We start from the raw sequence: 20518 nt of genomic DNA on the forward strand, positions 1-20518 counted from the left end.
TGCGAATGTTCCCTGATCTCCCAATAAATTTTTTTTACGAACAGGCGTTAATTAGGCCTTGAGTGAGTAAGAATGGTAGCCCGCTTCTCCCAGACGGCCTCTATTTTGGAAGTGTGTCTTCTGCTGCGGTGCAGAAAGAGGAAAGGATGTAAGTTAATGGCCGATGGGACTGAAATAACGCATCTGACAGGAATTGCGCCCAGGGGAGGGGGCAAAGCAGCGCGTCGGCTAGTGTGACAACGAGGCGCTTGTATTCCGCTAGCTCGGGATTTATCAAGGTATAGAAATGCAAATAGTGTTTAGCAACACAACAAAGCGGCGCTGCGAGCTCGCGTGGGAGAAACCATTGAGTTGTTGGCTCGAGGGGGGATGTGCGTGGGAAAAGTAATTAATGTCCCTCTGTGTGTCGAGCGCTGTCAGGTTCCTAATTAGCTGAGTCAACCTTGTGTCCCTCTGTGCAGAAAAGAATGTGATGCTGGTGCTCGAGAAGTTAATCTTGTTTGTTTGCGCTCTGGTGTTCATTTGGCCTTTTGAAGGTGCACACCATCCGTCTCCCTGGAGGTAGAGGCTCGTGCTCCATACCTGTTCTTTAATAAAAAGATGAAAAGATGAGTTGGCATTCAGTGCTCGTCTTCTCAATACTATTAATTATCAGGCGCGTCACGGGAGGGGGGTGGGGTGGGGGTTGCGGGGCAGAGAGGGCTTGTTGTCCTGGACCTCGTGCTCCTGCCACCAAATTCATCTTTGTAATGTGGCTGTGTGTGTGTGTGTGTGTGTGTGTGTGTGGCTGTGTGTGTGGCTGGGTGGGTGTGTGTGGCTCTGCGTGTGTGTGTGGCTCTCTGTATGTGTGTGTGTGTGTGGCTGTGTGTGTGTGGCTCTCTATGTATGTGTGTGGCTGTGTGTGTGGCTCTCTGTATTTGTATTGTTGTGTGTGTGGCTCTCTGTATGTGTGTGGCTGTGTGTGTGTCGCTCTCTGCATGTGTGTGTGTGTGGGAGAGACAGCAGTGTGAGAGCGACAGCAGTGTGAGAGAGACAGCAGTGTGAGTCTTCTAGGGAGAGCATGGTGTGTGGGAGAGCATGGTGTGTGAGAGGCAGCAGTGTGTGAGAGACAGCAGTGTGAGAGACCTTTTATTTATGTTTTGGTTTTTGAAACATAAATAAAACGCATTGTTATCTGCAATATCATTAGCTCAAACTCGCGTAAATACGCAACCTATTGCATTGCAAATGCTATAGGTCTCGCATTTGCGAGAGATTACGCTATTGGCATTGTACATGACAATGCCATTTATTTATTTATTTTCAAAACCAACACATAAATAAAAATGTTGTCATTTACAATGCCAATAGCTCAAACTTTTCAAAAGGCGAAACCATTGCATTGTAAATGGTTGTCTCATAGTTTGTATGCACAGTGACACCTACCTCCCACTCTTAGACAAGCATAAGACTTTGCGGTAGAGCGTGTGCGTTGTCGCAAGTTGGAATATTAGAGGGATGCTGCCAATTGGCTAGCTGCCGATTTCGACCTTGGTATACTGGGTTTGAAGTGAGTGAGAACGTTGGTACTTGACTGAAAAATCGTGTGATTTTGGACAGACCATTTCCTCTCCAGGTGCCTAAAATATAAATGGGTGAAATAAAAATGTTAAATCATTTCATTTAAAGATGTTATAATGGACAGCGTTCAGTTATTTACAGGGTCGATTCACCTTGTATAAATACCAACACAACATGATGGACAATACCAGCTGGCATTTTGGCTGGCGCAGTTACCAGCGCCACCGCTACGGGAGGGTTGTTTCCTTCTTCTGACAAAGAGTGGCGGCACAGCTGGGCAGCCTATGACGCATCGAGGGTGAGGAGTTAAATGGCATAAAATCCAGGCTGACTATGGAGACTGATTAAATAATTGCATTTAAGAACGCTGTTATGGCAGCTGAATGCGCAGACTCCCCCGCTACAAACATTTAAATAACTGGGCTGTTTTAGTGTCAGTCATCCGCAAACATCATAGCTTTCAATGAATATTAAAAACGTATGTGGCCTTCTAGTTTTATACATGCGCCAAATCTGTAATAAATAAAATGCAGGGCTTATTTTTAGCATGTTTATCAAAAACGAGTCTCTCCGGACCCGGTGGATCGCTGGGCCTGGGAGGCCCGGGATGCGCACTTTAGCCCTATCTGGCCATAAAAGCTACTTGGCAGAACAAAAGAAGGCCCTGTGTGCACTATTCGTCGCCCCTGCTCTCCAGTACTATATTCAGTACCGCCTCTTCGAACCAGAGGGAGAGAAAAGCCCACATGGTTGCTTCCAAGGAGCAACCGAGGGATATTTTCAGAATCCTCAGAGCTTATCTGCGCCTCGTTACTCATTAACCGCTTGTTAGTAGAACTGTGCGTGTTATCTGAGTAAGTAGTTTCAGGAGTGAGGTGCCCCATCATAAAGCACGTCCGCCAGACGCCGCTGCTCCGTTGAGTGCGTTTCCACGACCTTGCCTCAGCACCTGGACGGGTACGGTCCATTGAAGTGCCTCGCTCTCACACTGTGCCCCTGAAGGAGCGGGCTGGGAGTACGGGCTCAGCTGGGCGTCAGGGAACTAATCGAAGCAGGGCCGGACGACGCGGGTGTCCTGGGGGTGGACCACGCCGAGTCAGCATCAGTAAAACTGACCAATGAGCGTTCACTGGCTGCTGCCAGAGTGGGCTCGCGGAAAGGCCCTCTGCGAGGACTGACGGTACAGAGCCATCGGATGCAAGAAAGAGCTGGGGGAATGGACTGCACTGAACTGTGAGAATATTGTCTACAGGACTGTTCACTAAGAGGACTGTCCAATGAAAGAATATATCCTACAGATCTGTCCATTGGGAGAATGGACTCCACAGAACTGTCCACAGAGACAATGGGCGCTACTGGATTGTCCACTGAGAGAATAGATTCTACAAAACCTGACACTTTAAGAACCAACTCTACAAATCTGTCCAATGGGAGAACAGATTCTACAGAACTGTCCTGTGAGAACATTGACTCCACAGAACCGTCCACTGAGAGAATCAACTCTACGAAACCCGACATTTTAAGAAACAACACTACAGAACTGTCCAATGGGAAAACTGTTTCTACAGATATGTTTAGTCTGAGAACTGACTCTGCAACACCATTCGCTGTAGGAACTGACCCTACTGAATCAACCACTTTAATAATAGACTCTACAGAACTGTCCACTGGGAGAACTGATTCTACAGAACTGTCCACTGGGAGAACTGATTCTACAGAACTGTCTGATTTGAGAACTGTCTCTGCATCACCGTTTGCTGTAGGAATGTACTGTACAGAACTGTCTTCTGAGAGAATTGATTCCATAGCACTTGCTCCTTCAAGGATGGACTCTACAAACCTCTCTGGTGTGAAAATTGATTCTATAGAACCAGCCCATTTAAGAATGGCTTCTACAGAACTGTCCTCTGCGAGCATTCATTTTAGAGAGCAATCCGCCATTAAAACGGGCTTTACAGAGCATGACACTGTAAAAATGGACCCTATAGAACCATGGACTACAATATTATATTCTGTAGAAATGCCCACTGTACAAACAGACTTTACATACCAGGTCCCTACAAAACTGCCTACTCTAAAAATAGACTCAACAGAGTGTCCTGTTGGAATGGGCTCTACAGACGTTTCTATTGTGAACATGGGCTCTACTGAGCCATCTGCTTTAAGAACAAGCCCAGCAGAACTGTCAAGTGCAAGAATGTCCCCCGGAGGGCCGGAAGACCCATTAGCTCGGAGAGGAAGTCTTGCAGAGTTCCCAGGTGCAGGAATTAAGGATCCTGTTTCTGCAGAACTGGGGTCTTCAAGTATTTCAATCCCAGATGGGAAGCAGGACTATGCCAAGTTCAATTGTGAAGAAACAGGCCATATGGAAATGCTTGAACTACCGGATGGGGACCCTGCAGACATTACATGCTACCAACACCTTTCCTCCCTGAGAACAAGCTTGCAAGACAATTTAAAACCACAAGCTTCAGCAGGAGGGCGAGCGGCATCTTTGAGTTCTGCTTCCTCCAAACCGTCAGAAAGGGACAGACTCGACTCATTGAGGCCCTCAGCCCCAGTGAAGACCTCCCCAGGATGTGCCAAACCCTCAGTGACTGAGATGGATTGCCCAGTCTGCTTCAGTGCCTATGATCATTACAGGCTACCCAAGAGTCTGTCCTGCCAGCACACCTTCTGTAATGTCTGCCTGAAGTTACTTCTGAGGCAAGTGGATGGGTCCTGGCAGATTGCCTGCCCCCTTTGCAGAATGTCTACTTCAGTCAGCGGGGGGCTCATACGCAGCCTCCCCAACCAAGAAGATATCCTGGCTCAACTGGAAAGTCCTGTCGCCATCTCCGAGGACTGTCCTCTTCCTCAAAGAGCGCAGCCCCAAGAGGAGGCTCCAAGCTGCCGGCGCCTTGACACCACCAGCAGCACGGAGGGCCTCAACATAGCAGCTCGGAGGCTGGCTGCGCTTCTGATCATCCTGGTGCTGCTGCTGGTCATCATCCTGCTCTTCTTGAGCTCTGGGCCGGTGAGGTGGACCCTCTGTGGAGTGATGGTGCTCTCCCTGACCCTATCTGTGTTACTCTGCTGGCGGCCTCAACTCGGGGGCTGCTGTGGGGCTGTGTGCCACTCGCAAGACCCTCAGGAAAGGTGCGCTGTACCCGTGCCCTGAAAAGACCTTGTGCGGTGCGGTGCGCCACATGTGGTCCAGTGGGATAATTTTACACAGACAATTATGCAGTGACAAGGAGGAGTTTGAACCTAAACTCTTCACAGCGATACATTTGATTGTCTTTTTTGCCAAAAGAGGCGCTCTCTCACACAGAGAACTCTACTTTGATCTCCACCAAACCACTCATTTGGACATCTCTTTTTACCAGAAATGAATCCTTGCCAGATATACTCGCCAAACAGAAGACTCTTAACAGCGTTTATTGCATGTGATAATCATGTTCAGCCAGTTCAAAAAGTGCCCTGAATATGTGAGCAGAATCCTGTGTTCTCTGCCTGGTTCCAGTTTGTATTGGTGGAAGAAATCAGTGAGGTGATTGGTTGGCAGACTGTGTATTGGATATATTATATAAACAGAGCATAGCCAAGGCTTCACTACCCTTTTATTCAATGCTTTTCAACTAGGTGAGCAACCTTGTGATAGAAATCAGGTTGGTAAAGTGGGTTAGGAACAGGCTGACTGGCAGGGGCAACGCAGCAGGGTGTTAGCGAAGGGGATCTGCTCTGAGAATAAGGGGTGACAAAAAGGATTGTTTCTAGTTCCAGTGCTTTTCAGTGCGTTTGTAAGTGATTTTGCATGGGAACATGTTTGACAGGTATGATTCTTTGCAGATGGTACAAAGATCTCCCATAGGGTGTTTCTCTCAAAGGGAGCTGAAAAATAAGGCCTGTTTTTTTTTTTTAAAAAAGCTGAATAGGGTGTTTAGAAGTGGGAAGCGTTACCCTATGGGTACACGCACACCCTCTTTGCTTGGCATGTGTTTTAAACTTGCCCTATGTTGCAGAATTCTAGAAAAATGCATTTTCTCTAGAGCATACACATCCTGAGGATCAGGATAGGAGCTGAGGTCTTGGAGGCCTAGCCGCAGAAGAAACTTCTTGGAGATTTCTAACTGAATGACCTCAAAAGGGGTAAATAAAGTCACAAGAAATGTCGGGTTGTACAGGGATCAGGCAGAAAAAAAGAGGTTTCCATGCAAACATTCAAATCATTTATAAGGCCTGATCGACAGCACTAGCCTCATTCGGGAAACAAGTTTGCAACCTGATGTGGTTTGTGTAGACATTTACAAAACGTACATGATGTCAAGGGTTCACTTTGTCAAAAGTAACACCCCTTCAAGATACTCTTAGCATACATGCACTGTTTTTGGGGTGTTTTCTTGTTCATCAAAGCACCGGAGGACTTGAATTGAGAAACATTTCATGAGATAAATGTCTCTTGAACATTTCAGCGAGAGGCTGAACGCTTTAACCTGTCCACTAATGGTGGCAGGTGGAATTTGATTCGCACATCTTTATCTGCAGAAAGCACCTTTGGGGTTCTCAGACCCATGACAAGTAATACTATGCAAAGACATATTATTGAAATATAGTACACAAACTCTTTTGTCTTTTGTAAATGCAAACCAGTTGAATAAATATATATATTTTCAGTAAAGCTATTAATTTCTGCCATTTTTAATGTCTGCTCTGGATGTTTGAAAAAAACTTAGCCTGGGGTCACACTGAATCTAGAATTTTTTACAAGGATGCAGGTCCCATGGCATTGGTCAGCTATAAGCAGGGCAACTTGAACTATATAATTTTGAGGCTGCTGCGTTTTCTGCCTATTTATGGCTTTTCCACATTTGCCACATAATTCATCACGTGCTGAATAATCCTCAGATTTCAGAATAAATTGTTTCTAGCTCAAAAATGGATCAAAGGTTACTAAAAACGCAGCAACACATATTTCCGCGTGGTAGAAGTTCCTTTGTAAAGGTTGTTTGGTCACCTTTCTGTTGTTTATTTCTGTATTTGGGTGTCAAAGTGGTTATAATGAGACGAAACCTTTGCCCAAAATTTTTTGCCATTTGTAAAATAAAAAAAAGCCAAAATAATGAGGTAATACTAACAATAAATGTGCCACATTATGCTGTATAATTTTCCTTTTCGTGCAACTTAATGAAGTCAACCCTGCCACGAAATGTGGCCATCTCTTGCCAAATCTCTTGGCCCTTCCTACAAGTCTGGGTGGGCTCCAGACCCTAGCCACCTGTAAGACATGAGGGCTTACGAGACAAACACAGGTTAAGAGAGCCTGTCACTTCTAGGTCTGCACAGTTGTTGGATTGGCACAATATTGATGAGATAGGCAGAAGGTATTAACACATGGGTGGAGGCTGAATGGGCTCAGGAGACACACGGGTGGACAGAGTGTCTCCTCTAGGTTTTTCTAACCCATAATTTTGGCACAGGGATAGATGGTCTGTCACCACTGGGAATGGGGGTTATTGGACTTGTGCAATACAGAGCTTGTGTCCCTTAAGACTTTATGGGCTCCGGGTTGTGGGGCGGATTGATGCAAGTTAACGAGCCTGTGGACATTATGCTGGATAAGAACATGGGCTGCCAAGGGGGAAGTGAGAACAGTTGGTCAGAGATGGTTAAAACAACGCTAAGGATGCCTGGCCTCCACCTTGGGGGTGCCCAGGAGTGGACGCCTCACAGGGAAAGCCAGGATGGGTTCCACAGCGGTATTTGTACAAGCGCCTTGCGGGTGAGTAGTGCGCTATACAAGTATCAATTTACAATTTAAAAGGCAGTCCCATATTGCCTCTGTTTACTGGTTTGTATTCATACCATCTTTCTCTCTGCATTCCTACCTCTGCTCTCTCCTCACAAGTGTTGTCTGTCGATACAGTCTTTTTCTCCTCTCTGCGGCCGTTTCTGCCATTAGGCAGGACTAGGCAGCCGCCTAGAGCGGCAAAAGGTGGGGGGCAGCAAAAAACATGCAGGCAGCAGCAGGACCACGAGCCAGCAGTGCACCACGAGCCTCGGAGCCTGCAAACTGTACATCCGATTCCAGGGTCTGTTCTGCTAGAGCGGACTTGCGTGTGGATGTGACCACAAGTGAGTAAGAAGTTAGAACATCATCATTCAGGCCTGCTGCATGTGACTGCGAGCATGCAAAATATTAGTAATGAGTCCTTACTTGTAATTTTAAAAGAGGCCTGTGAGTGAGTCTATGAACTCATCTCGGTCCTCACGGCCCCAGAGACGGGCGCACAACTGTGAGGGATATTGTTATTGGCGTGGGTTTCATTTGTTTGTTGCAGCAGCAGGCCCTGACCCTGATTATACTTTTTAAAACAAAAGCCAGGAATGGAAACATGGAGGCAATAAGGCAAAGCTGCTCCCAGCTAGCACTAAAGACGTGCGTGGAGGCATCCGAAAAAAATAAAAAGAAGATAGCGAGCCTCTGAGCCACAAGCTTTGGCAAAGCCAATAGAACTGATGTTAATGTGCAAATTATTTAAACTGTATGTGTGAGTGCCTGTGCTTCATGCAATGCCAGACCTATTAGTTTAGCCAATGCTATTATATTTTAGATTCCTGGGCTGTTTGGATAGAAGTTTTTGAAAATATGTGTGTGTATGACTCATGCACATTTCCTGACAAAATAGAGCAAAGAAGCCTGATGCACAGAAACAAAAACGATTTTCTTTCTGTATGCAATGCACACATAAAATGAAAAACATAATGTGCAAGAATTCCCTGTGCTTTTGAGATGTACAATAATCCGTCCTGCATTGCAATGGAAGCAGGAGTGGTGCATTAAACATCCAGTAGCAAGAGGTAGGAGAGGGAAATTCTCCTCCGGGCTACTCTGTGGATATTTTGTAGACTTGGCTGCAATAGGTCTTTCCGAAGCTGTTGCGTTTAGCCAGGCCTAATAAATAAAATAAGGTAGACATGGAGATATTGAACCAATAGGGCTTAGAGAGTAGTGATTGGTGCAAAGGGTGGGCAGAACGGTGTCCCGGGAGATCTCACATGATTCGACCTTCTACCAGAGCTGGGAAGGGTTCGCTCTGGCTGGTTCATCTACAATGATGCTGAAAGAGGAAATGTATGTAGTAGCGTCTGTTGCCTATACAGTGTTCTACAGGTACATGGAATATTTCCTCTAGCCTGGATGACGGGGGCGATAGAGATCGTAGTAAAAGGGAGGGGGCGGCATTTTTCAATTCACGCCTAGGGCGGCAAAACACCTAGAAACGGCTCTGCCCATGAAATCAGTTTCTTTTGTCGGGGTAGTTGTGTGAGCCCTCTTTCTCAAACCTGTCAGTGTTGCCCCCTTGCTCCACACAAACCTCACGCTGCAATGTCTCGTCACACGTCCTCACTGACGTCCCTAGTCCTGACGCCTGTCGTGCTGCACGCGCTCTCTATTTATGCGTCTTTAGTGCCTGTGTACAGGGATTCTCTTCACTTCTTACATTCTTGCCCCTGCTAAACTCCCACTTCTCGGTTGTCTTGCAGTCTTTATTTGCTGCAGTCCACACAGTTTATCCTTCCTTCACCTGCCCCTGAAGCCATTCTACCGATACTCCTGCTCTTGATGGATATCCACACCTCAGTCTTTCACCCTACATGCCTGTCTAGCAGTGTCTCTCTGTTCACACACCTATCAACCAAGTCCCTCCCCCACGCCAGCCTCAGCATCTCTCACTTCACCGTAATATCTTTGTGCACCCATTTCTTTCTGGCACATTTAATAAACCTATATTTTTTAGATGTCTCCGTTTCGGATCTATCTATCTATCTATCTATCTATCTATCTATCTATCTATCTATCTATCTATCTATCTATCTATCTATCTATCTATCTATCTATCTATCTATCTATCTATCTATTTATCTATCTATCTATCTATCTATCTATCTATCTATATATCTATCTATCTATCTATAAACATATATAAACATATATATATATATATATATATGTTTATAGATAGATAGATAGATAGATAGATAGATAGGTAGATAGATAGATAGATAGATAGATAGATAGATAGATAGATAGATAGATAGATAGATAGATAGATAGATAGATAGATAAATAGATCCGAAGCTCTGCTAAATTCCGGCATTGAACAAATATGAAATCTGCATAGTCTTGATGCTACCTCATGCCTTACTTCCATGCCCTGCCCTCCCTGTCTTTTCATATCACTCTTGCATGCTATTTTTTATTTCTTCTTCCTCCCTCTGCCATTGTTTTTCTCTTTTTTTAGTCCTCCTTGTTTGTCCCTTTTCTGCCTTTCTCTCTCTTGCCTAGTGTGAAAATCTGTGGATGAAAAAGAAGTTCCTTTTCCAAAAAAATTAGTACCTGTGCTCACCACATTAAGCCCTATCTCCTATTGCAGATGCTGTGACAGGTCATAAGACAGATGAGTCCCTGCTCAATTGTCTCTGAAAGCTAGGGCGTGGCACTCATTTCTGCATCCTTCTGTGTTGGAGGATGGAAAAGTCCCATTCAAACTCCCACATAAACTTGTACTAGGTGCTTCCTAATCACGCTGAATTCGGATCATCTCCTTCGAGTGGAAATTCACCCCCTGAAAGTATAGCAAGAACAAACCCCTGGTTATCACCCATGTCATCCATGTAGCGAAGCCACTTACCACCCCATGAGACTTATAGATGAGCTGAGTCCTGAGACGCTTGGATGACTGATTGATTGACAACATTCAAAAGTGCCCATTACCCCAGGAGTTCTCGTGGCGCTGATCTTATAACTGCTTAGCAAGCAGCAATAGTTCTAGTGCCCTCCTAAAACCAGGCTGAGAGGAAAAACACTTTAAGTAAAGTGGTAATAAGTTCCACCAACTAGGTCCGAGCACAGAGAAGGAACAACCTCCTCCGGCTCGAAGGTCAAATCCCAGTACTTAAAATGTGTGGATTGCTACTGCGTAATTCCCATCAAGGCTGCCAAAAAGGAAGGGCCAAGATGGTATTCTTGCCTAGGCCCTAAACATTTTCAGAATCCAACCTCATACTGCATCTTTTATGTACAGATTTTAGATTAAGCCTGCTGTGGTTAACAATGATGAGTCGACTAATACCACTAGATGGCATCCGATGCTGTATCCACCTTGACCTCTCTTTCACTGCAGGTTGTAAGGGAGACCCCTGTGAGTTTTTAGGTCGGTCCTGGGCAGCGCATGCGCTGCTCTGCAGCAAGCTGTATTGGTGTATGGAAAAGAAGCCCACTCTCCGCCCATATTTTTCATTGACTTGTGTCATTGTCCTTAGTAAATGCTGGTTTCTGATTCGTTACTAGGCTTGTTAGTCCCTCCTTAGTACCCCCATGTCTTCATTTGTAACCTCCCATGAGGACTGGCCCTTTTACTTCGGTTGTTACACGGTACATCTTTTTTAGTCTGTAAGCACAATTTTTTAAATCAGTTTCTCCAACTACAGGCACAACATGCTTTCCTGAAACATTCAGCGAGCTATGCGCGCTTTCACTTTCAGAGCAGCCCGTGACAATGGAGGCCGCTTATTTGAACATGTCTTGTATTTACAAGAGTTTGAGCTATTGGCATTGTAAATGGCAATGCCTTTTATTCATGAGTTAATTAGTAAAACAGATAAATAAAAGGCATTGTCATTTACAATGCCTATAGCTTAAACTCTCACAAATGCGAGACCTAATGCATTGCAAATGCTTGTTTTATCCTGCTCCTGTAAAAATGTGTTGTGCCTGATTCCCATGGAGGAGGATGTGGAGAGACCTATGAAGATGTAAAGTTGCCTCCTGCAATTTGATTGGGTGAGTCAATAAGTATGGGATGTCTCTTCTGCTACCTCTATAATTTTTGTGAATTGACACCCTGTTGCCATGTCCTCCTTAAGAGGGTCCATTGAATCAAACGACATCAAAGCAGGTGACCTCCTTTCAAAGAGGTATGAAATCTCTTTAAGAACTGAGTTGACTCCTAATGAGGCAAAAAGGGAAAATTTACGAACAAGTCAGTACACCTAAAAGGAGAGAATGGCGTGGAAGAGTCGGGGTTTAGTTAAGGACATATTTTCCAACACTTCGACTTGTAGTGAAACTCTCAATTACCTACAAGCTAAAGTGCATTTGTTAAGGATTACAAGGTAGCATTATATATCTGATGACGCAGCGGTTACACATTTTACCGAAATTTGTGAAGCACTGAATAAATTACTGTATAGGGTGGTGAAGCTGCAAATGGTGCCGGGCCATTGACATTCAAGGTAAGAACCAGGGTTGGACTGGGACAAAAAATAGGCCCTCCACCAAAATAAAATTGGCCCCCATTGGCGAAGCAGAATATCAAGTAAGTGAACAGTAAAAAACGGCCCACAACTGTTAAAAAAACGGCCCACTGATGTGTCTGACCAACCCATTGGGCACTGCCTGATTGCCCAATACAAAAAAGAACAAGTGATGGACAGAACGCTGCACAATGTCAAACATTCACCCCAGTATAGAGACCCGGGCATAAGTCCATCATTTTTTTGCTCCCATGACATTCCAGTTCAGATCCAGCCATATACAACTCAGTCTTGATCCTGTTCCCCATGGGAACAGTCCAGCCCGAACTGCCAGGCCATGTCCTCCCTGGACTGGAAACAAGCATCCTAGAATTGGTTTCGGGGCATCACCGTTCATCAGTCAGGCTAGCTTGACTCGCCAGGCTAGCTTGACTCGAGTGGCATGGAGAGCACGGAACCCACATCTAGGCATACCCTTCCCACTCGGGGTGACAAATGCAAAAAGAACAATCGATGGACAGAATGCTGCACAAGGGCAATCTGACCCTGGTAATTGCAGACATGACACTGAACAAGTATAGGGACACTGTGAATGGTCACCCTCTAAGCTCACCCCACCGTAGACCATTCCCTCTGACCATTACAAAGGGCTCTCTGGTGAATGCATCAGGCATTACAACTGCAGTTACTAAAATAGTACCCACGATGATAGATACCCTATTGGACCTTGGCCCTAATTCTATCAGAAAACTGTCAAGCATTTCATTTATAATCATTACATCTCTAATATCTGCTAATAGCTAGGTGTAAAACCAGTAGCAGGAACTGCTGCAACAGCACATATAAAAGGATTAAAAAAAACTCCATATCCTCTCGATGATAATAATTTACAAAGCAAGTAATTAAGGTAAACATGTATAATAAAGTCAATAGTTTTGTTTTTGTAATGTGAAAGCTTTCCTCATTCGGCACAGTAAATCAAGGAAATTGCCTCACAACCAGAAGAGATACACACACACAGCAGCCGCATTGCAAGCTTGCTTCCAGACACATAATCGATGCACTGCAGGCATAGCAAGGCACGCATTAATAGGAACACACAATAGCTACTGCACAGGCCACAGAAATGAATGCTTTCATCACAAATAGAGTACAGAGAGAAGCAGAGGAAACCTTTAGGCCTGCACGACTGTGGAATTTACATGAAACTCAGAAAAAATGCTGCAAAATGACACGTTGTTTTGCAAAATGCAGTTTACAAATTTTGCACTATTTTTAGGGTAAAATGCATCAGTTTTTGGTGCAAGGACATGGTTTGTGCTAAACACTGGATCGAAATTGTGTATGGCACAAACAACAGCCACACGTTTGGTTCATTTGTGTTCTTACTGTGAACCCACAATAGGATTTTTAACCTCCACAAAGTCTTAATTACCCGTTATGGCGTAATGGTCTAATCTCAGCCATTTGTCCTAACAATTGTAATGTGAAAGGGGGGCGTGGCTTCGGGGCGAAGCGGAATGGCTGCCTGTTAAGGAAGCACCGCACGCCCGAAATTTCATCCGATAAATTACATCCTACAAAGGCCCTCTGCATGCCCTGAAACCCTCACAGGACAAAGCCCCGGGTTATGGCATCTACTGCTGTGGACTGAGTCATCGTGCCTACCAGGATGCTGTTATACTGAACCGATCTTTCCACTGTGGGTCGGGCGAGAAAATGGCGCCGACCTGGTGACTACGGCTCGGAGTCTACAATATGCGGCTGACGTGTCGGCACTGAATTCCAGTGGCGGGATCTCTACTGGGACATCTGGTCAGTTGAAGGAGGCGGAATACGGCTGTGGATCAGTGCTGGCAACGTGCACCTACCTGGGACTGCGGAGGCGGTAGAGTTTACCGTGCCTCATCGTGCATGGGGAGCCCACGCGGACACAGAGCACAACGCTTCTCCCGAGGCGGACAGCTTAGCGCTGCGTGGTGCAGTGGTGAGGACCGAGGCGAGGCCTGCTTCTGACCCTGAGACTGACGTTGTGTGGAGGAGGTGGCGGCACCATTGGAGCGAATGCGGCGGCATTGGTGGACAGAGCTGGAGGCGTGCTGGCCGGGTAAGTGAGACGCCAGAACGGGCTGGGCCTAGGCTGGCTGGATGGCGCGGCCATCCTCGGGCGCTACGATCTAGTATGTGGTGGCGCCTGGCGGGGCTTGGGCTGTCTGGTCACTGAGGGCGCAGAGTTGAGCTGGCGTTTCCTGAGTGCTCTGGGCAGTTGCTGGGCTGCCTCTCAGTGGCTGGGGGGTGCTACCCGGGGGGTTCCTGGGCTCCAGCTGGCCCGGACTTGGCAGACTGGCGGGGTCAGAGAACCACGGGAGACCATTCGGCTATGGGAGGGCGGTAGTAGCACTGCCTTGTGTACCAAGTGAGGCTGTCAGTACCTGTTGATTAACCGAGAAGTCAGGACCGGCCTTGGGATTGTCGAAGTGGCCTGGGGAATTCTCAGACGGAGAGTCCGCAATGAGGTGCTGTTAATTGATGGAGCAGCACTGGACGATATATGAGAACAACCTATAGTCGAGGGGTGCTATCTGCCCTAACTGGATTCTAGTGGTGCATAGTCGCACATGAGCAGTGGAGCTGCCCTACTGGATTCTAGTATTTGAACAGACATTTGCTGAGGTGGTGCGGGTGACTACCACTGGAGCAGGGATTGCTGGACGGACCGGCTGTATAGGTGCGGAACTGGGCTGTTTGTGCCATTCAGTGACTCTGACCTCCAGCATGGGAAAATCAGATCCCAAACAGGCCACGTTACAATTTGAAAATAAGCGCAATACTCATGTTACTGACAGAATGGGTGACCAGAATGAGTCGCGGGGTGCCTCGGGACTGGCAGAGGGTGCGGAAGACAACACCAGGACCATCTTGCTGGAACTGCGACCTGGCATGAAAACGATAGACAGCAAGATTGATGCGCTTGCAACCGGCCTCAACATGGTCAAAAAGAAGGTGGACAAACACGAGCATAGACTAGATGTACTAGAGAATCTTATGTCTGACACGCATGATGCACAGGCTAAATCACAGACGCAGATCCTCCAGATGGAGAAGATATTGGAGGTAATAAGTGCGAAAAATGAAGATTTGGAAGCGCGCTCGAGGCGCAATAATCTTCGCATTATTGGGCTATCGGAATCCACTCCTATATCCAAAATGGAGACGTTTATAGATGGCCTGCTACGGGAGCTCTTTGGATCTGTACTCTCCACCGTAATGATTGTGGAGCGAGCACATCGCTCGCTGGGGCCAAGACCTAAACCTGGCGCACCACCTCGACCAAATTTTTGCGCGTCTCCTAAATTATGCTGCCAGGGACGCTGTGCTGAGAGAGGCTAGGGCCAAAGACCAGTTGTTTATAAAGGAGACACGCTATCTTTCTTCCCGGATAATACCCCGGTGGTTCAGGCGGCAAGAAGGGAATTCGTACCAGTGAAGAAACTACTGAGGGCCACCTCGGTACCTTACGCCCTGTTATACCCGGCCAAATTGAAAATCACTCATGAGGAACAGTCAAATATTTTCACAGATGCAAAGTCGGCTTTGAAGTTTACTAAGCATATCTGTTAGATCAGGCCCCGACAGAATGCACTGGAGGATGCAGTTGTGGAGTCGGGACTGGACGAAGCAGACTAATGACTGGGAAGCTGGTCTGAAATCGCTACATGTGGATGTGGCTAGCTTTTCTGCTGCTCGGTTGGGTTTGACGGCAAAAGTTGGCAGATTTATTGTTTGGGCGGAACGGTGGGTAGGTGGCAAGGACACACTAACACTGAACATCGTATATACTGGGGGGGTAGTTGTTCATAGAAGCATGTTTTAATGAGGGTTGCAGGGAGGCTGAATAGTGGTACTCCGGCGCCCGCATTCCGGTGCGTGTATTTGTCGTCGAACCTCTTCCCTTATACGTGTCATGGAGGAATTGGGTCTGTGTGATGCTTGGCGAGTGCGGAACCCCCAGGTGCGGGAAGGTACACATGCGATACCGTTGCATGGGAGTTGGTCGCGACTGGACTATTGGCTGGTGGGGCGGAGATTATGGACTGGGTGGAGGAGGTAACGAATCTTGCTAGAACGTTGTCGGATCATAACCCGGTGCGGTTGGACATGGTGTTCCCGACAGCTGTACATCGCCCCTTTACGTGGCGATTACGGTCCGAGGCACTGCTTGACCCGACATATGAGACGGAAGTGAGGGAGGCCATAGTACAATATTTCACACTCAATAAGGGCACTGTAGATGAGGCTTCTACACTTTGGGAGGCCTTTAAGGTCACGAATAGAGGAATGTGTATTAGCACTGCAGCAGGCATACTGAGAGATTTAAGGACTCAACTAAAAAACACTGAGGATGCGTTACGGGAGCTGGAACGAGGGTACGCAGCGACACCAGGAGCGGACAAACTAGCTCGTATACAGGTGTTGCTTAAGGACTATAATGAACTTACCGACACAGAGATAAAATACCTGTCGCGCAGGCACACAGCCAGAGGATATGGGGAGGGGGGACGACCGGGACGTATACTGGCGTTTAAGATTAAGGAGCGTCTTGAGCAGCTGCGCATATATAGAATACTAGTTACTTTGCTTAAAAAGGACAAGCCCCCGGACAAATGTGACTCTTACCGTCCGCTGTCATTGATCATTATTGACTCCAAAATACTGGCAAAATTGTTGGTAACCAGGCTACAACCTATGATGCAATGTCTGGTACTGCTGATCAATCGGGTTTTATACCTGAAAGATCCACTTCGTACAATCTCCGAACTGTTTTCTCCATGTTCCACGTTCTTGAACCGACCTTATCAGCGGCGGCAGTGTTGTTAGATGCTGCCAAAGCGTTTGACTCAGTAGAATGGCAGTATATGTATTATGTATTGCGTCGTATGGGTTTTCCACCTTTGTTCCTGCAGTGGATAACTGTGCTCTACACGGACCAACTGTGATACTGCGTGTTGGGGGTCTAACCTCCGAACCATTTCACATAGAGAGGGGTACACGCCAGGGGTGTCCCCTTTCACCGGTATTGTTTGCACTTGTGTTGGAACCCTTAGCTTGTGTCATTCGGCAGCGGCACAGGGAAACCGGGCTTAATTTTGATTACCGACCAGTAGCCATTTTGATTTATGCGGATGACATGGTTCTTTTTGTCCGTGAACCCTCTAGATATCTGACACAGTTGCTCCGAGAGTACGTTCGGTTTGGCCGCCTGTCGGGCCTTTTTATAAACTGGGATACATTGTTTATAATCCCACTGACGACGTCTACTGCGCGACCTGATTTGGAGTTCCCACTAGTGTGGTCAACAGACCCTGTAAAATACCTGGGAGTCTGGGTGCATCGAGATCCAAACATAGTAGTCAGGGAGAATTATAGGAGGGCATATACGAAATTAGAGAGCCAGGTGGATACCTGGATTTCGCTGCCGTTATCATTGGCAGATCGTATTGCACTTGTCAAGATGGTGGTACTGCCGCGGTTCCTATATCTTTTTCTTAATATCCCTGTGGTGCTAACTATGGGATTCTTCAAGAATCTTCACAGTCAGTTGCTTTGATTAGTGTGGAGGGGTAAGAGTGATCGTGTGCAATGGTTGGTCGTCACAAGGGGGTACGAGAAAGAAGGGTTCGGGGCACCAGACTTTTATGTGTATTATTTGAGCGCACAGGCCCAGTTTGTGTTCCATTGGTACAGGCCGCATGCGTTCTCTCCTCATGTTGCGGTGGAGGAAGGGGATACTTCCCCGGTTCCACTACACAGCGTGATCACTCATCGAACGCGCGGCAGTCCGAGGATGGAAATAAATTCAGTTGATACCACCATCACCGCCTGGCAGAAGATAGGACGTCTAGCACGGAAATTGCCGTTGTACGCACCATATATGTATCTGGAGCATCATGCTGCCATGTCTGTAACACACGAAGCACCATCAATGCGTTTGCTGCACGAGGCAGATCTTGGGCGCATGCTTGATGTTTATCCAGATGGCTCGTTCATTACACACACTGTGCTGCAATACGTCAGTAACCAATCCTTGCTATTCAGGTTTACAATCCATCGCCTAAGGCAGGTGGCCAGTTACACTACACCACCTATCCACAAGAACCTCCCACGTTGCTGTCTTTGCAGTTTGCACTCACTACCCCTACTAATAAAAGGCTAATATCCAAGCTCTAAAAGATGATTAAAGATGAAAGTGTGGATGTTTCGGACGGGAGCTGGGAAAGATGGAATGAATGTTTGCCTGATCCGATTTCGGAGGCGGACTGGAAATATGTCTGTAGATTGACAGGGACTCTCAGCATGAAAGACAATCTGCGAATTATACATTTTAAATACATACACCAAGTCTATTATACTCCTGTACGATTGCACAGGTACGGATTACGTATATCTGATAGTTGTGAGCGTTGTGGACAAGAGAACAGGCGCGGTGCGTCCATTGGGGCGTAGGGGCGAAGCCCCACTAAGCCCCATGGACCCACCACGTCGTCACTAGAAGCCAAACACAATTATTTAAAAAAATCGCGCTATCTGCCGGCCGGGAAACCGGGAGACACCCGACCTTCCCGGAGTGCGCAAGGGGGGGGGGGGGCGGGGGGGGGGGGGAAGGATCGGGCTGCTGCAGCTGCGCAAGTGTATTTTTGGGCACAAACATGCCCGCGCATGCGCAGATCGTTTTCTTGTGAATTCCCCCTTAGAGAGAGGACCAGGGGGCGGGCCGCAGCCCCCGGGGTTACTCAGGGCGACTGGGCGAGGAGTCATGGTGCCCCCCCAGCCAATCCTGGCGCAGGATTGGCTGGTCACTACATAGCCCTGTTACATAACCACTGACGGATAGCACGGCCGACTTTGGTGATGGGAAACCAGGTTCGAGCCTCTTATCGAACCATAAAAATGTATACATGACTTACACTGGTGTTAAATAAATAGATATTTTAAAAAACAAATAAAAATGATGTTCCGACTAAGGTGTGAAATTGGTGTCGAATAAATACATGTTTTTAAAAACAATTAATATTAATCATGTATCATTGGTGCTGGAGTACAAGGTTCGAGACTGGTATTAAACACTGACAAGCTGTGTGCAAGTTATAGGGTCATAAAAATACATGAATGATGGATGGATGCATGAATGGATGCAGGATGAATGATGGGTGGATGAATGGATGGGTGGATGCATGAATGAATGATGGATGCAGGATGGATGCAGGATGGGTGGATGGGTAGATGAATGCATGATGGATGCAGGATGGATGCAGGGTGGATGGATGGGTGCATGAATGAATGATGGATGCAGGATGGGTGGATGGATGATGGATGAATGATGGGTGGATGAATGGATGGGTGGATGAATGAATGATGGATGCAGGATGGATGCAGGATGGGTGGATGGGTAAATGAATGAATGATGGATGCAGGGTGGATGGATGGGTGCATGAATGAATGATGGATGCAGGATGGGTGGATGGATGGATGGATGATGGATGAATGATGGGTGGATGAATGGATGGTGGATGCATGAATGAATGATGGATGCAGGATGGATGCAGGATGGGTGGATGAATGAATGAATGATGGATGCAGGATGGATGCAGGATGGGTGGATGGGTAGATGAATGCATGATGGATGCAGGATGGATGCAGGGTGGATGGATGGGTGCATGAATGAATGATGGATGCAGGATGGGTGGATGCATGAATGAATGATGGATGCAGGATGGATGCAGGATGGGTGGATGGGTAGATGAATGCATGATGGATGCAGGATGGATGCAGGGTGGATGGATGGGTGCATGAATGAATGATGGATGCAGGATGGGTGGATGGATGATGGATGAATGATGGGTGGATGAAAGGATGGGTGGATGAATGAATGATGGATGCAGGATGGATGCAGGATGGGTGGATGGGTAAATGAATGAATGATGGATGCAGGGTGGATGGATGGGTGCATGAATGAATGATGGATGCAGGATGGGTGGATGGATGGATGGATGATGGATGAATGATGGGTGGATGAATGGATGGGTGGATGCATGAATGAATGATGGATGCAGGATGGATGCAGGATGGGTGGATGAATGAATGATGGATGCAGGATGGATGCAGGGTGGATGGATGGGTGCATGAATGAATGATGGATGCAGGATGGATGGATGGATGGATGCATGAATGGATGCAGGAATGGATGCAGGAATGGATGATGGATGGGTGGATGGATGGGTGGATGGATGGATGCATGAATGATGGATGGATGCTGGATGGGTGGATGGATGGATGGGTGGATGAATGAATGATGGATGCAGGATGGATGGGTGGATGGATGGATGGATGGGTGCATGAATGAATGATGGATGCAGGATGGATGGATGGGTGGACACATGAATGGATGCAGGATGGATGATGGATGGGTGGAAGGGTGGATGGATGGGTGGATGGATGGATGCATGAATGAATGATGGATGGATGGATGCAGGATGGATGGGTGGATGGATGGATGGGTGGATGCATGAATGAATGATGGATGCAGGATGGATGGATGGGTGAATGCATGAAGGAATGATGGATGCTGGATGGATGGGTGGATGCATGAATGAATGATGGA

The 20518-nt window shown here is 46.9% G+C and overlaps 1 protein-coding gene across 1 annotated transcript; it reads left to right on the forward strand.

The window, feature by feature from the left end:
• The first annotated feature begins 2420 nt into the window (after positions 1–2420).
• RNF186 (ring finger protein 186) lies at positions 2421–6220 on the forward strand. The gene is made up of 2 exons (XM_086921562.1): positions 2421–5691; positions 5780–6220. Exon 1 carries the CDS (start codon positions 2876–2878, stop codon positions 4718–4720), a length of 1845 nt encoding a protein of 614 aa, XP_086777688.1. The 5' UTR covers positions 2421–2875; the 3' UTR covers positions 4721–5691; positions 5780–6220.
• Positions 6221–20518: the final 14298 nt, after the last annotated feature.

Source organism: Lissotriton vulgaris, chromosome 5 (assembly GCF_964263255.1).
Source record: "Lissotriton vulgaris chromosome 5, aLisVul1.2, whole genome shotgun sequence".
Classification (NCBI taxonomy): Eukaryota; Metazoa; Chordata; class Amphibia; order Caudata; family Salamandridae; genus Lissotriton; species Lissotriton vulgaris.

What these genes read in the sequence shown, in the direction of transcription:
- RNF186 (XM_086921562.1), top strand. Translation starts at nt 2,876, where the DNA reads ATGGACTCCACAGAACTGTCCACAGAGACAATGGGCGCTACTGGATTG.